At 38.0% G+C, this 18,115-nt stretch overlaps 1 protein-coding gene across 2 annotated transcripts in view; it reads right to left on the minus strand.

The window, feature by feature from the left end:
- Positions 1-9,292: 9,292 nt before the first annotated feature.
- The window catches only part of elavl4 (ELAV like neuron-specific RNA binding protein 4), a 92,314-nt gene continuing 83,491 nt past the window's right edge, over positions 9,293-18,115 (minus strand). For both annotated transcript variants that reach the window (XM_008407865.3, XM_008407863.3), the window contains one exon: positions 9,293-13,837. In XM_008407865.3, the coding sequence (XP_008406087.1) occupies positions 13,510-13,837 (328 nt within the window). In that variant the 3' untranslated portion in view covers positions 9,293-13,509. The remainder of the gene's footprint in view (positions 13,838-18,115) is intronic.

Consider the following 18,115-nt stretch of genomic DNA (forward strand, 5'->3'; position numbering starts at 1 on the left):
TTTCCTGTGAAGAGAAATGCGTGACAAAATGTTTTAATTTAACATTCAGTCAGCTCTCTCATCAATTTTACCATCAAAAAGAGCAGTTTGGTTCAGTCTCCAGCCTCCGAAAGGTCACTTTGTGTCGCGGAGAGATGAGTTTGATGCATCAAACCAAACAGAGACAGACTCGGATGTTCCCACGAGACCACGTACATTATTTACACACCATCTGTTGGTCCAGTCATCAGCAGATGAAGTCCTATCCTGTTTGCCTCCGCTGCATGATTTACAAAACAGCTTAGTTAATTTGACATTGCTGGTTCACACACACATATCAGGTGAGTGAGTTAGGACCGTTAGGACGGTGAGCAGATTTTTAATTGTTGCATTTATTTTTTTAGGTTTAATTCTTGTGGCCCATGAGACGTTATTTGGACAAACTAATTGCTTGGCCTTGGTACCATTACTTTTTTATTTTTTACTGTAAATGTATGCAGCAGTGGAACTAAGTCACACTTGGAAATGCTCTGGCTTAAACAAGCCATGATTTCACACAGCCCACAAAGCAACAGCTTTCATCTTTTCAGAGCTGGCCTCTTGGAAAATGTTTAACATGTGTTGCTCGTAACATTATTTTTTTATGCATGATCAAGTCATGAGTTTATATGTGTCTTCTTTGATTACCGTTTGGTTTGAGAATCTCTACTTTAGTGGTCTTTCTAACGTACCTTGCTTGATCTGCTCGATATGTGGCCCACCATCACGCTGTGAGTAAACCCTTCTTCAACGTGCATCATGGAGTGGCTTTCTGGTTTAAACGTCTTTCAAAGACATAAAATCCATTTAGATCATAATTTATTCCAATACAACTGATATTAAATCCACATGATACCATAATCTAATCAAATTCAGTTGATGCTAAATGGTGAAATGTATTTTTCTAATCTAAGGAAGGCCATCTGATTGCCTTGAAATACTGAGTTTGCAGCCCTCCCTCCTTTTGAGGAAGCACATGGTGACAGTGGAGAGGAAGAACTCTCCGTAGAACGAAAGGGAGCTTTTATCGAAACCTAGTTGGCGATCTGCAAAACATTTTTGACAGCCTTTGGTCTTTTGATATAATCTTTGTCAAACTGCGGATGGGGAATAATATTTAATTTGAGAGGAACTTTCTCTTTGAAGTCCTGCTTTGCATAGTTTCATTTGGCTTTCTATTGATGATGGGATTGTAGGCATCAGACATATGCCCTTATAGTCTTTCCTTTGTGAATAATGATTTGCTATTTGATTGATCTTTGTGGGTGAAAAGTATTCAGATGAACAGAAAAGACTTGCAAACAGCAGGACTCCAATCCTGACTATTTTATTGCATCATGATGCTCTTCATCAGACTAATAAACAACAAACTCCCTCCTAAATCCTGTGTGATGGTTGAAGGAACACATGTGAGCAAGGAAATTGCTTTGTGATCTTTGTGATCACAAAGCGATTTTTGTGATCTGATTTAAAAATTTAGAGGTAAAGAGTATTTGGTAAAAAAGTCTGAACAGATACTAAGTAGCCATTCAGATTGTCAGATTTAATTTGTGAAAATGTTTTAAAGCAGACAGACAAAATTATAAAAATTTGTGCAAATTCTGGTAATTTACGTAATAAATTAAAAATGAGTAAAAGTAAATGTAAAAAATTCAGGCAAAAAATACATTTTCAAATTAATTTCACAACATAGAAGTATTGAATCCAAAGTTTACAGTAATATACAGTATGTCCAGGGCTTTCTCTGTCATGGGCCCTAAGTTATGGAACGACTTGCCTTTGCAGGTCAGAGAGGCCCCTTCACTGTCCACTTTTAAAGCTCGTCTTAAAACCCAGCTATTTTACTTGGCTTTCAACTCCAGCGGGACCTAGTTTTAAATTGTATGTTTGTTTGTTTTTAAACTGTAAGAGTTTTTATTTTTTTAATTTGTTTTATTGTTATGTTGTGTTTTAATGTACAGCACTTTGTATCAGCGGTGGTTGTTTTAAAATGCTTTATAAATAAAGTTGGTATGGTATGCTTTAGAACAATACAAATCACTTCTTCTGACAATGTATGCTGTTCATTCACTTGACCTCCAAATGCAGGTAGAAAATAACATGAGAACAATGAAGATTGTGTAAAAAATGCCTGAATTTGCAGTTAACTTTATATATTTTTGGCCATCGTCTTCTGACGCAATTCCACTTCATTCTCATCTCCCTTCAGTGCTCCTTCTAGAATTTCTCCCATTTAGCTTGATTTTATCAGGATTAATTTAATCCTAGCCAATCAGTGAACAGAAGAAGTTATGAACGATATTACCTCAATTTTCACACTTTTTTAGGAGTTGTAGTCTGCCATGGTTTGACAATGGCAGCAAAAGAAGTGAATGAAATGAATCCTTTCAATCAGTGTTGGTCACGTTTCCATATATTGAGCAATTAAAGAGGGAGCAACAGGAATTTCTAAGACATTTTATTGCTGGCAAAGATGTCGCTCGGCTCCTCACTTCTCTCTTCACTGTTGAGGATGCAGGCAACTTCCGGTAAGCTTCTTAGCTTCTAGCTGGAACATTACATACGTACGTCACGACCAAACATTAGTGACTGGGTAAAATCAGGTCCAATCATTTAAAGCTTCAACAGAGTCTCCCTCTGCCCCCTATCCAGAAAGCAGTTGTTTCTCAACAGTCAAAGGTTTTGCTTTATCTGTGTAATCCAGGGTGATGGAAACACTTTTAAGATTAAACCTAATTGAATACTGACTGACGGTGTAAAAATAATTGTCAGAAACGTAAGGAAGTTACTTTAAAGAAGAAAAACACACAAGCTGTACAGTTGTGTGTTGCTTCACCGTCTTTGATGTGATAAATATTTCTACTTTTTCTTCCTGTCAAACATGTGATAGGTGACAGAATGAGGACCCAAATAGGTTTCACTTTTGCAAGTAAAATTCAGCATGCAGGTTTATTCAGAACTGTGAGGTCAAACCCAGGTTATCAGTCAATGACATGACCTTCACAGAAAAACAACTTGGCAGAGACGGAACCCAGAAACAGAATAATTCAGATAGCAAAAAAGAGGAAACGAGCTCAGGTCACAAAGCTGTGCTTAAAGAACTTAATACATAAAATAGAAAGTAAGTTATGATAAATGAGACATGCGTGTTAATGTATTGGAACAGGGACTACACTTAGTGCTGTTTAAGTTTTTTTTCTTAAAAAATAAAAACATAAACCGTGAACATGTGAAACATGAAACTTTCTTTGAGGTTCAGAAATCCCCAAGTAGCAAAGTGAGGTGCAGCTATCCAATGTAGATGACACAGATGTTTTCAAGCACTAACATGATGGACATGCTGCAAAATACCAAATGGGCTTTATGATTAAACAAACAGCCCATTGAGTCGGATTATTATCTGAATACCAAAGCAGAAAATTAAAAGGGCCACGTTCATCGGAGAGGAGCCCAGTTAATAAATAACTCATGGAGTAGCTGTGTCTCTTTTGATTAGGCGGTGTGAAATCAACAAAGTGGACAAAGAAGTGAAGAAAGGTATCCCATTAATGTCAGGAATGTGATCCAAGGAGAGCTAGAGGGCAACAACAGCCCCCCACTGCACTTATTTGACTGTGGATGATTTGTCAAAGACAAGAAGCTCCTTATAAAATAATATGCTTCCGACTGCGCGGCTCATGCTTGTCATTTGGCAGCGCAGCCTTCTACATCACAGCTCGGCAGGATGCTGACATTCACACCATGCAGTAAGCGTGATCAGCTCTCACCCAGGCAGACGAAAAGTGGGTTTATATAGAAACTGAGAGGCAGTTTCATATGGTTGCACCTGGTGACAGAATATGGTGAGAACTGAGCCATATTAAACCCAACAACTCCCTGGAACGAGAGCACTTTAACTTCCTTTGCAATTTAAGCCTCTTGTTTTCATTAGATATTTCCTCTCATGAAGCGTTTTGGTTTTATCCCATTATAGGTAAAAGTGTCGGCTTCTTTGCTGAAATTAATTTGAAGCTAAAATCTGCTACAGTTGTGCTTCAAAGTAAGTGCGCCGTTTTAACTGCAAGTAATTTCAAAAGGATGAACAGGTTCATTCCCCATTGACTTTGGCCTCAGCAAGAGATGCAGATCATTAAGACGTTAATAGGACATGGAAGAGGAGCAGCTGAACACATCACCACCTAACAGCCATGATATTCTTCCCAACTGCTTTGACTTGCATCTCATAAGACATTACTAACTCGGAAAAGAAAAAAGAGAAACAGCTTAAACAAGACGTTTATGCACACTGCATAAATAGACACATCTCGTTTTTTTTTTTTTATTTAAAATTAGTCTGACGATATATCAGACTTACCTATGTTAGGATTACCAAGGTTATTTTGGTTCCCACCTAGAAATGGGTTCCGTGTCCCTGAGTTGAAGGTAATATAGGCTGAAAAAAAACTCGGGGAGGAAGAAGCCATTACTTCACAGCAACATAAAAGCTAGAGTACAATGTGCATATGCACTACAACACAAAGACTTTGATTTTTGGAGACGTGTCATGTGGTCTGATGAGACTAAAATCACAGTTAAGTTTGTTGTTCTAGTGGGTGTTTTGCTGCAGCGGATACTGCACACAAAAGAGAGCATCGTGTGGAAATATTGAAGCGACTTTTAAAAATGTCGGCCAGGAGGTTAACGCTTGGGCATAAACGAGTTCATTTGGTCATTGTCCAAACGAACTATGACCCTAATCATAAGCAAACAGCAGTGAAGTGTTTTAAGGACATTATTTTGGCGAGGCTGAAACTGTGAATATCGTTTGCTTGTAACACTTGTACAAGTTGGTGTCAGATGATGTTGTTAATATTCTGAACATGACTGATTGTGATTTCTGTTATTTTCCACAATAATGGATAATTTTTGCTCCTCATTCCTTCTTTCTTTTACAAGTAGTTTCTCCACAAGGTTGGTCACTGTGGACATTCCTCTACAGGGTCATAAAACAGCAGAGGATGGATCCTTGATTCTTGAGGCTGTTACTTTCCCGACCCAGGACTTATCAGGATCAAAGCTTTTCATTCCAACATCAGACAGACAACCACCTTTTCTTAACAAAGGCAGACCGTCTGTGTCGAGCTCCACAAACCCTAGGTGCGAATTCACACCTATAGTTCAGTCGACTCCTTTTCCTTTGTTGGGAAACACCCACAACCAGTGACAACCTGTGATCACAAGATCTACTGACCAGAACCTGCAAAAATCTGTAGGAGTCAACCGTTAGCTACAACAGACTTGACAGGCTGCTTTGATTTTGCATTTTTGTTCTCGCATTGTAAAGAACATTACATTTGTTGTTACTTCTCACCCATACTTTTGTTAAAGTGCTATCTTACACGGCAAACATAAACTCAGGATTGGCTGGGACTGCATCTTTCCAACTAGTTATCCCAACATTAGATTTTTTCTTATTTTTCTGGAATATTCTGCATTCAGTGGTTGATTTAAAACAGCATTTAAATCGTCTGTAGACAAGACAAAGTTTTACTTGTTCAGATGAGGAGACACTCCAGTGGTAACAAATCGGTTCAGTTTTTAAATGGAGACTGTTCAGCGTTTTACATAGACCATACAAGAAAAGCTCCGGAGTTACGCAACGGCCATTTGCCGCACCGGTGAAGTTCAGACGAGGTCACCAAAGATGCTAAACCTGTTTAAAATCATCCTGCAAGAACGGAGAGAAACCAGAGGAATACTTGCTGTTTCTGTAACCACATTGTCCTGCCTGTGTTGTTTATGATCACAGAAAAGGTCAAAAATGAAACAAAAGAGAATACAGAATGAACATGAGCATTAGACGGTTATGTAAACAGCTCATGAAGTTCTTTGAGCAGCCCGGGCCTCTCATAAACGAAAATAACCAACCTTTCAATTCTTAGCATCAACAATGCCACATATACCTCCTTATATTGTGCAGGTCCCAAAATACACTGCAGAGCAACATTAACCTAGGACAGGAATCGCAACCAAACATAAGAAAAAGTTCACTTGTGGACCAAGGCAGTGTTGGGGAGGGGTAGTATAAATAAGTGACGAGGAAGAAAATGTGCAAACTGGAGGGTTTGTTCCTCTTTGCTACAGGGATTAGTCAAAGTATGGTGACAGAAGAGCATACCCTTAAAGTACTTTAAATTACAGCCTGTCCACAAACTTAACATTTGATAACTTTGCTTTCTTTTGCCTTGTAAGAAATTTTGAGTGCTTGAGTGATGTTCAGCAAAATGTATTAACTCCAGCTTGTCAATCTTCCCCAAATCCCCTGAAGGGGCGACCGTCGGCTGTAGTGAACTTTCTCCGTGGAGTTTGTTAATGTAGAGGTTCTCTCTGGGTACTCCAGCTTCCTCACACAGTCCAAAAAAAAATTCATTGTTGCTAATTAATTACTCTGAATTGCCTTTAGGTATCGATCTGTGTGTGCATGTTGTTTTGGTCCATTGTGTCTCTGTGCTGTCCTCTGATGGACGGGTGACATGTCCAGGGTGTAACCTGCCTTGGTCTCATTGACCAGCCTCCTGTAACCCTGCAAGGACAAGCGGGTAAATATGATGGATGGATTTTAATTAGCTTAATGGTGAAATGTTTGTCATCTAACTTTTCTACAGCAAAAACTTTCTATTTTATCATCTCTGATGAACATCATTTTCTTTCTCCTCATAATTCATGTCTCAGCTTTTTGTTGTTCATTTCACAAATAGACGTTCATATTTATTTATTAAGAAGTTGCTGGTGTTTTTCTTCCTGCTGTCTCTCCCCCCCTCCCCCAATGACAATCTCCCTATCCAAATGAGACTGATCATAATCCTTCATTTCCCATAAATGGATGGGACTGCAGTGCATTTACAGTTTGGGTTTATTGGTTTGCATTATAGTTATACAGAGAATAATTGGAGGATTAGGGACAACTGCGGGCTAATCTTAAATGATGCAGCTGCTGTTTGTAGGATTTTGTTGATTGCTCTGTTTGTTGCACTCAATGCTCACTGCCAGAAGAGTTAGTAAAAACCTTTAAAAATAACTTGCATGTCTTGCAAAACTTAATTCTCTCAAAACTTCTCGCCGTCTTTTCTAATTAAGGATGAAGAACATGGAGGCACAAAGGTAGAAATGCAGGGGGCAGTGTTATCTCAGTGATGTAGCTGCACTTTATTTCTCCCTTTTGTCCTCCAGCTTCTCCTCAGAGGGCTCAGCGAGCTCAGCGGTGCGTTTTATGTCTGCACTGTTACTACCTCACAATCATGACCGTCTCAGTAGCTTAAAGGTCACACTCAACACACATTAAACGTGTGATTTAATGTTGCACTTTTGGTGTGTGGTAAAACTAATTTCAAACCTTGAGAGAGACAAAAAAAGAAAAAGGGTGAATGTAACAGGGCAGCAACTTTAATGTCTCCTTATGAACTAAAAAAAGATATTTCAAAATACCAGAATAGCTTTTAACCTTTAAACTGTGCCCTTAGCATGATTGTTTTTGATTAAAAAGGTTTTTGGTCAGTTAGATGAACACATCTTAGCTTTATGTTGCATCATTCTCCAGTCAAAAGTTTACATGCACTCTTAATCATCATGAATGTCATTATTTGTTTTGGGTTTTGATGATTTATTTGAACAAATGACTTCAAAGCCAATATTAGGTGCGTACATTTATTAAAGAGGTTTTCTCTAATCCAGATTGGGGTAAAATTATACAAATGGTTTTAAGAAATAAATTCACTCCCACTGATATTTGGATGAGTATCATAGCAAGTTACAGAGAAGCATTATGCTTCTGTATTTTACTGCACCTCCAGAAGTTTGAGGGAACTGCTTTGATTTTGGGCAAAGAACTGTTTATTAATCCTTGTCAGTCAATATACAACAACATTAAGGTAGAAAGCTTAATAATATTCTATTATTCTCCATTCCAGACCAGTTCAGTGAGTTTAATTTTGTAACACTCAGTTGTGTGTCCAGATTTCAACCATCCTGGCGTTGATTAAATAATTTGTAAGTAGTCCTCCCTCTTTTGCCCAGCTATTTTGTGGACTGCACAAGTACCACCACACCACAAGGCTTGATAATCAGTACAGTTTTCTTGAATTCCCTCAATTTACTCCCAAAACATTTATTGTTTTTGTGGATAAACATTTTTGTAGCCTGTACATGTGGACAAGTGGAGATTTAAATTGTGTAGTAGAGGTCTTAACTTCTGTCACTGCGGACCACCAAGGTTTAATGTGTTGATACATCTAGATCTGTTAATCTGGTCACTAGCAGAGCTCTGTGAAATTAGGGAAATGCCAAGAAGACTCATTCCTTGATTCATGTGTTTTGAACGTATCTAAAAGTTTCCAGGTTCTCTGTTTTGAGGACAGTTTAAGATTCATGCTTTGAGGAGGCGGGTTTGGAGCAGAGTCTTCATTTATGCTCAGTTGATGGTTTAACTTCACTTCAATCTGGACAAAGGCGCCAGCGCTTTGGCACCTCATAGTTTACGACTTTGGGATGAAACAAAATGTATTCTCAGATGGATTTCCTTTCTTAGGATGATTTTGGCCAAATGGTTCATAGATGTAATTGAGCACTAAAACATCCACACTCAGAATTTGTTCAGTAAGTGAAAGTCTTTCAAATGGCCTTGCCAGACACATCGGACTCGCTAAAATTAACTAAAATTGTAGTTCATCCTGTCTTTAAATCTAAAAGGCACAAAAATGTTCAAAGACCAGAATTATTTACACTCATACCCAGGATTAATGTATACGACCTTTTCACTGGGAGTGTATTCAGCATCGTATGGATTATTCTAATTAGAGGAATGTTTCTGTGAACTGATTTCAGTGTTTTAGTTAGACTGAGATTTGAAAAGAACAACTAAATGACAACAACTGACAACAGAAAGATTGTTTCACAGAAATATCTATGCAAGATCAAGGCAGATATTATATGCAGAATCTACATTTTCATAATGTATTTAGCTAGTTGTAGGGAATTTCACTAGCCTTCATTACCAAACCTCATCGTGTGGACTAAAGTGCAAAAGCTCACATAAACTGAACAACAAAAAGCATTCAGCAAGAGAGTAGCATGGGATTAATCACAACCGATACGGTCAATATTTGACACAACTATGGCAATACGATGTTTGTTTTTTAAAATTATTACCAAGATTGTGCAGCCCTAATGTAAATTTACCTTTCTATTACGGTATGTAAAAGTTGAAGTATTTAAAAAGTGTTAATGACAAGCAACTTCCCAGTTTTTAACACCTCATTTTATTGTCCCAACATTCAAAAGTACAAATAATTTAAACACAACAGTTTTATGAAAAAGAAAAAACAAACATTTACAGCAAGATTTTTATTTTGTTTCCAGTTTCAGAAATGACCTAAACTAGCAAGGATAACATGAAGTCATTCATCGCAATAATTGGATTAATAATAAGAATACTAAGAATAATAGCAATAATAATCATAATAATCATCATTGATAAGTGTTAAGTAATAACATAAGCAGGAGAGAGTAGAGAGGGCCGCGGTCACGGGGCCCTGTGAACATTTTTTCATCTTTTTTGTCTTTAAAGATTTTGTTTATAGATTTTTCAGATAGTAAATAAACACGACTCAGGAGGAAAATGAAAACTGACAAGAAGAGCCTAGTTCCTCTGTTCACCTTCCCTCCTCCACTACTGGCTGCGTTGTTCCTACTGGCAGGCTGCCACTATAAGGCGCTACGGGGGGATGGTGTGAGCCATAGGGGTCGGGCATAGAGCGAGGTGACGCAGCCCCATGTTTCAAACACACACACACACACACGCATACTCTAAACAATCACCCTTTGACATCTCCGTCACATATTCGCAAACACGCATTCAAGGGTGTGCACTGAATGAATACATTTAAAGCATTTCCACTTCACACATATATCTACTTCGGTATGCCGACAGACACGCTCACGTCGACGTAAAGGAACATGCGTACAAACGTGCACAGATGTGCGCCCACACAAACGTGCACACCGTGGTTTTCAGGCGGGAACACAGGCACACGCATCCTAAGAGTTGAAAAAGTCACGCAGAGTACGAAATCCACACATCAGAACATTCTACTGGGGTCGTTGCATAATTCAGGCTCCCGACCGGCGGAGGGGAGCGTGAAGGGGTCTGGTTGGTCTGTTGCTGTTTCGACGTGATCGGAAAATGGGGATGACGATAGAGGGAGAGAGAGATGACCCGGTTTTTCCAGATGGGACAGAAGGATGTAGCTACGCGTGTGAACGTTTCAAATGCTCCCCAACACACTTCCTTCATGTTTTCAAGCCTCAACAACAAACAGAAAAAAATCCAATTCCTTATATTTATACTTCTGGAACCTTTCCCTTACCTTTCCTCCGTTCAAAATATATAATATATATCATATTAGAGTATATAAAATATAGACTCAGCGCAATCCCCTTTTATACCTCCAGAGTATTTCTCAAATATAGCAACAACTGCTGCAAATAGCAGTTTGTGTGCAATGGTAACAACTTTTTAAAAGATTTGTTGGTGTGTCATTTGAAAACATGATGAATATTCTTAAAAAATAAGTTTTGACTCTTGAGTGACCTGTTTAGTCCAGTGCAATGAATGACCCTCAAATAACAATTTCAAAAAATGTAAATCTACCCAAGCCTCTAAGAGCTGTTATGTTGAATAAAAATGTTTTGTTTTTTTTGTGTTTTTTTTTTTGTTCTTTTGTTTTTTACTGAAAACTGAAAACTATGCTTTCAGACCCACATTTTTGCATAAGGTTTCATCACAAAGCGGTAGTAAGTGGAGGGAGGGTGTGGACGGAGTGGCTTTTTTAGAACTACACAAACTTATCACAGGTTATATTGAACCAGAACGACTGTTTATAACATTCTAATAAGACTAAACTTTATTGAAAAAGATCTAGAGATTTCATTTTTAACAAGACAAGGAAAAAAGCAATAGCAAATTTAACTATTAACTAGGTTATGCATAGCGAGTAACTGTTTCTAGTAATAAGGGAAGAGCGTCCCCCAACCCTCCAGACATTTTTTTCAGTTTTCTTGACTTTTAGGTTTTTTTATATTGTAATTTTGATATATTGGTACAAAGCACAAACGTACTAAAAGTTCTCTCAGTGCAGTGGACTACTGGAAGAGCCTCTCCACTAGTCGCTTTGTTCCCTTTTGCTCAGAAACGCCCCCCCTCCCTGTACCAGAACCACGCAAATACACAGACAATGAAACAAATAAATACATAAATACACAGATAAATTAAGCAGTTAATAAATATAGAATAAATACAAATAAATAGAAAAAATAAATAGTTTAAAAATAGATAAGTAAATAAACACACTTATATTCTTTAAAATTTTGTTCAGTTTCTTTTGCCGCAGTAGTTAACTTAAAAGTTAATCCAATTTTTTTTTCTCCACAAGCAACATGACAACAATTGAACAGTTTCCTCACAATTTTTTTTTCTAAGTAACTGAACCACCACTTCATAATAAACTGTCATATGAAAAAGACAAGCTCAAACGAAAGAACAGTGACAACTCAGATAAGTACAGTAGATATTGTAAAACAAATGTAGACTGTATATATATTTATATATATCATCTATTTGTACACAGCAAATAAAGACACAGTTGTCATAGATCCTTTTTAAGGAAAATATCTAGACTAACGGAACTAGCTAATCATCATAAAGTTTTGACAAACGTTTCACGCTCAGCAAGTAACCTAAAAGTCAGCAAGCCAAACAAAACAAACAAACAAACAAACAAAAAAGAAAATGTACAAATTTGTTCAGTGATTCTTACAAAGGCCCCAAGCTAGTTTAATTTCCGCATAGAAATGGTGTCACCGGATTTGTGGGCCGACATTAAACAAATATTAAACAAAGAACAGCAGCTCAATTCAATGCCAACATCAAAGTATTTTTTTCTTTAAACAACACATAGAACAACAAAGTTGAATATTTAAGATATGTGAATAATGTAGTATAGCACCTACGGTTGATCGCTAAAAGGAAGTTCTCTTCAAATGTTAAGTTCACAAACGCAGAGCAAAGGAAATAATATAGATAATGTATAGTAAGCTCTTTAAATGGATAGATGTGTATATATCTATGTATTGATATATCGACTCGTGACGAAACACAAGAAAACAAGTGGACAAAAGGGTCTTCTTGCTTTGGGCTCTGGACTATAAGGTTTGTTAGGCCTCGGAAAGACCCCATTTCCCTTCCCTTTTGGGTATCGCTGTTGAATAATTATGCACTAGTACACATGTGAAAAAATTACCAAAATCACCTGCCTCGGTTTGCATCCTCTTTTTCACAAAATCCTCCTTTCTACAAAATCCCGACCGACTCGGCATCACCAAAAAACAACGACCTCTGATCCTATAAAGTTACCACAGCAGAACGACAAGACAAGGTGGTGCCCCCTCCCGCCCGCCCCGGCCCCCCCAGTTAGCCAGTCAAAATATTTTTCTCTTTTTTTTTTCAAATCCAGATTCTTGTAAAAATTCTTCAATAATTATTATTTTAATCATCATTTATAAAAATAGATCTTCTTTCTATTTATTTTTATCTTTTTCTAAATGCATTTTTTTCAAGCAAAGAGATCTTCTCTTTGGCAACAGTGTTATTTTTTTTTTTTTATTATCTTAAATTACTGAACATGTCATCAGGAAAGCTAACCCGTCCCCTCCCTCACCCCATCTCCCTAAATCCCAGTGAGGAAAGACATTATGTTTTGTTTGCGATACAAAACAAAAACAATGTTAGAAATTCTCTTTTTTTTTTTTTTTTTTTTTTTCTTCTTTTCTACATCTGAGTTTCAGGGGATCATAGAATCCCATCTAAAATCAATAAGGGGACGTTTTTAAATACACGCTACAAATGAATGAATGGTTTTACCAATTTAAAAAAGAGCCCCCTCCCTTTCATTGACAGGGGAGGTATATAATACTAACGACAGTGGATCCGGATTTACAAAAGAAAATTAAATCCTGAATCAAAGACAGAGAGAAGGTTCCGATCTTAAAAAGGACGACCTCTTCTCTGAAATACGGGGATTTGCTACTGTTTACACAGAAGAGAAAAAATTTTTAACAACCACAACAAACGAAAAGAATATACAATAAAGAGAAGCCTGCATTATCACAGGAGCTTCGAAAAAACTCGTCAATATTTTCATCATTTAATTTTTGTAATACTCAGGCAACATTGGCTTATAGGTCCAAAGTTATAATATAAGCCATTTCTAGTTCAATTTGTTAGATGGTTTGTTGGCTGCTTTCTGTTCCAGGAGTTTGATTCTGCTGTGTTGGATGGCTGTAGGAGGGTGGCGGTGGTTGGAGGGACCTAAGGGACGAGTGGAGGGGAAGGGTTGGGGCGGGAGGGGCAAATTTAGAGCAGACAAAGTCGCGGGGCATCTGCTTCTGCCTGTCGAGAGTTCAGGACTTGTGTGTCTTGTTAGTCTTGAAGGAGACTTGCAAGACGCGGTCGCCCAACCTGTAGCCGTTGAGGCTGGCGATGGCCATGGCCGCCTCGTCGTAATTCGTCATGGTGACGAAGCCGAAGCCTTTGCACTTGTTGGTGTTGAAGTCACGGATCACCTTGACGTTGTTGACGGCGCCGAACGGGCCGAACAGCTGCCAGAGCACGCTCTCGTCCGAGTCCGGGGACAGGTTGTACACAAAGATGCACCAACCGGTGCCTGTGTGCCCGGGGATGTTCATGCCCACCAGGCTCGTCATGCTGTCAATGGTGATGGGGGAAAACCTAAGACAGGAGGCAGAATGGCGGGAAACGACATAAGAAGTTAAGTGATAACAATTTGTAACACATAAAGAAGCAGTCTGCAATTAAAGGGATAGTTCAGGGTTTGTGAAGAAAACGCGCTTTGCTTGCTTGTACTAGAAATAACAAGTGAAGTGTTTATTTCAGTAATTCAGTTTAAAAAGTAACATAACATTGATTTAATTCGCAAAAAAGTGATGCGTTTCATTTTATTTGTTCGGTTTTCACGACGCAGCACAGCTAAAGAAAACTACAATTCAGTTTCTCAGAAAACTGCGACATTATAGCAAACCAATAAAAAGGGATTCTTGATAAAGAAATGCTGTGTTGTAGCTATTTTATGATTTATGTGACAGTTGTTCAGCTGACGATCCCTGGCACCTTCGACAAGCAACAAACGGAGTTATCTCTTTATGAGCTGGCTCTTCACAGAGATCTGTATCAAGCATACTAATGGAAAGTTGAGTGGAAGCAAAAGGTTTAGTAAAAAGTGGACAGCAGTGACCAAAACCTGTCTGGTGAAACTCTTTGTAGATTTTTTTTCCCCCTAGGTTTAAGATTTCTAACATGTGCAGGTCAGTGTTTTAAAACCTGCCATACACAGATGTGTCCATCTACTAATGTCACATTTCGTGTGTTCAGCCTCTTCTTAACCGGAGACAGTTCAGAGATGCTGAAATACTTGAAAAATATCACTGTATTTGTAATATATAAATATATACAAGCAAATAGATATACGATTCAATTTTTTACTTGAATTACTTGAATAAATGATTGTTTGCAAATATATCAAAAGTCATGATTGGGACAAAAAGAGCCCAAGTTGCAAATTGAGATTAGCTGGATTTATAGAATAAAACTAACAGCTAGCATAAGAAGAGCGAAGACCAAAGTTTATTTCTGATGTCTTAAAAACCTCCAAACTCAAAACTATCACAGTGGTTCATATGAAGGCATTTTATCTGAACTTTAATTTACAAAAAAAAGCTAATAATTATCTACACAGTAGAAGGCAGCCTGCCAGGCAGACGATCTTCCTGTGTGAAACATATATTGAGTAAATGCCTGATCGAAAAGTCAGAAAGTGTCGAATTAAATGAGAAAACATTTCCTTGAGCACCAACTCACAGCACTTTGCTTGTCTATCAGGCTGTTAATGGAAATGCTTTACATGTTCTGTTCTCAGTGCTTTCTACACAGGAATATCACTGATGGTGCAGAACCTCAGTCAGTTTTTGTGAGAAAAACTTTTTGTGCTTTTTGAACATTTTATTTAAAAAAAAAAGGAATGCATAAAATTTGAACTTTATCAATAATTAGTGGAAAAGTCTTTCATGGCATTGCAGCAATAAAGTGTTGACTATCTTTTTGCATGTCTTCACCGATATTTTGATGATTTGTCTTTAGTGATGAACTCAAAGTCTTTGAGGTTGGAAGAACTCATTGCTATAACCCTAATCTTTAACTCCTTTAAAATAATTCTCCATCAGATATCTGATCCAAAACATTAATACTAGTTCCAATCAAAAGAAACACGTAGGTAACACTAATTAAAATGTTTACATTAAATCTGAATCTGCCAAGGTTACGAATACGATTGGGCTTAACTACAAATGTGATGTTAAAGGGTTACAACATACTGTGTGTAGAAATAAACTACAACATTTCTGAGACTGAAATTGTTGTCAGACTGTAATCGTTTCATCTTGGAACATGTTTGGACAGATCTAATTGTTTAAGTTTTTACCTGCTTATAATTGAGTATGCCTTAAAAATTCTGAACTATTCCTTTAAAATTGTTATAAGCTGTCACTAAACGCTGCTTTTTTTCTTTTTCTTTTTGCTCCTTTAACTGTCCTAGCTTGGACGCTATACTCTATGATACCCTTTTCTCAAAAGCCAATTCTTCAGTGAAACACACAGGGTCTGATCTCAGACAAATTCAGTTAAATTACAACATACCATATAGAACATGTTCGGTAATGTACAGGTTTGTAGCGTACATACAAAGCTGTCACTAAAGCCCTACAGAGCTTATCAGATTTGAAAGCTCCCCTGTCAGCACTGACGGCAGTGCTTTCTGCGCTGAGCTGCACTTCTGCTGAAGAAGACGCAGATGAACGTTCTCTCTTTGTGTCCTCAAGTGGCTTCTTTCTGTGCCAAATTGCAGGAAGTTGTTGAATTAAACCATAGCCAGAAATTCATCAAAGATCATGCAGCAGCCTGCTAAATTTGTTCTCATTCGGCTCATAATCTTCCCCCTTTTCCTTGCGATGCAAGAGATTTGATTCCTCAGTTGACTTCACTTAATTGCCTTTCCGCTAAAAGGAAAAGGGGGAAGAAGAAAAGAAGTCCCACCACTTTTAAATAAAAGGTAAATGAAATAATAATAATAAAAAAAAAAGGTTCATTTCTTATTCCAGCTCCCTACAAGAAACTACTATAGGCATTATTGGGAGTGCTTTAATCGAGATTTCCGCTTTGCTGCAGCTGTCTGAGAGAAGGCAGCCTTCTCAAAGAAAAAAGGAGGGGGGGAAACAAACTAAATGGAAAATGGAAGCACTTTACAGCCCAGTGGCATTAAGGTACAAAGAGTATTCCTCCCCCTCCTGCAGGGTGTTCTGGTCTCTTCTATTTCAGAGCTCGTGGCACTGATCGATAGTGCTGCTTGCCACTTGGACCCTCAAGCCTTCTCTCTCCCATGTCTATATACGGCCGACGATCACCGCGACCTTCCTGCATGACTTTGGTCATGCAGAGTCTGCCTCTGGCCTTTTTGGGGTTGCTTAGAAATCTGAAGCATGCATTCAGATGGGTTGGCTCTTAGGTTGTGCGAGAGAGGGGTTTTATAATGTAGGATCTTTTTATTTTTTATTTTATTTTTCTGTCAGATGAGATGTAGTGCAATGCCATTTAAGTGTATTGTATGTGGCTTGCTGGCAGATCTTTTTGAACTTTGAATACGGAAAACACTATAAAATAGAAACATTATATAAAGCTGAATTTCTTTTAAAGATAAGCATTTAATTTCAATAATTCAAATCAAAATTTAAAATGCACATTATATTGATTACTCATTTAATTCTCAGTATATGATAAATAAGCGCAAAATTTAGCTTCACAGAAACTTCATAATATTACCTAAGAGCAATAGAAGCAGATCTTACACAGAATGTGTACCCTCAATATTTAGTTGGGGCTTCTTTTGGATTAATTATTGCACCAGTGCAAGGTGGCTCTTAAACCTGTGAAGGAAGCCCTGGTTGTTTTATTAGCAGCTTCTACCTCATCCACATTGTTGGTTCTGTTTTCCCCCCATCATGACGATACTCCACAGGCTCCCTGCAGGGCTCAGGTCAGGCCATTTTGGTGACAAATCAGTGTTACCACGGTCATTAAAGCACCTACTGGTACTTTTATTGAGCGCCTTTCCACTCAACTTGTGATTAATATGCTTGACTACAACACACTATGGACAGTCAGCTTCTTTAACAAAGAATTTGACTACCTGCTGCTTGTTGTTGGATGACGATCAAGTCCTCAGCCTTACCTTGAACGTGTAGGCCGCAACATTGCCACAACTTAACCTTTTGTCGTTTTAAAAATCCCTTGTCATTGGTCTTTAACGAAAATTCAATTGAGTCAGATTCAAGTCATATTCATCAAATTTAATATAAACGATTAATAAATCTGCATGAATAAAGATTGTGTGTAGGAGTTTCACTTTTTTGAGCTGAATTATTGAAATAAATCGGCTACTTGATGTGTGAATTTATGAAGTTGGATTATTATTTTCTCCTAACTGAAGTGTGTGAAATGTGGAGAGGCCTCTGAGTTTCAATCAGTGATGCTTTGGAGGTTTCCAAACTGCACTGTGGTGGGGATGTGGCATGTGCCTGCATGTGTGTGTGGAAACATGTATGCAAGTATACCAATCGGAATGGGACGAAACGCAACCCTATGTTACAGATGAGACCAGGGGTTGCATAGCAACAGTGTAGCTGACCAGATATCTATTCTGTCCCCTCTGAAGCAGAACAATCCCAGCTCTTACCACTTTAGATTGCTGAATAACACGTCTAATTCTGACATTTTTAGGTGGAGGGATTTAACATTTTCTCTGAGCTTTTCAGTCAACCGACTTCTGTCCCCTTGTGCTTGCAGCATGCAAGATGGCATTGTCAGCACGTCAAACATCTATCACCACAGTAGCTGCTGCTCTGAGTTATGTAACGCCACCTTTGGTAGCAGGACAGCAAA

Source organism: Poecilia reticulata, chromosome 4, assembly GCF_904066995.2.
Source record: "Poecilia reticulata chromosome 4, P_reticulata-male-v2, whole genome shotgun sequence".
Lineage (NCBI taxonomy): Eukaryota > Metazoa > Chordata > Actinopteri > Cyprinodontiformes > Poeciliidae > Poecilia > Poecilia reticulata.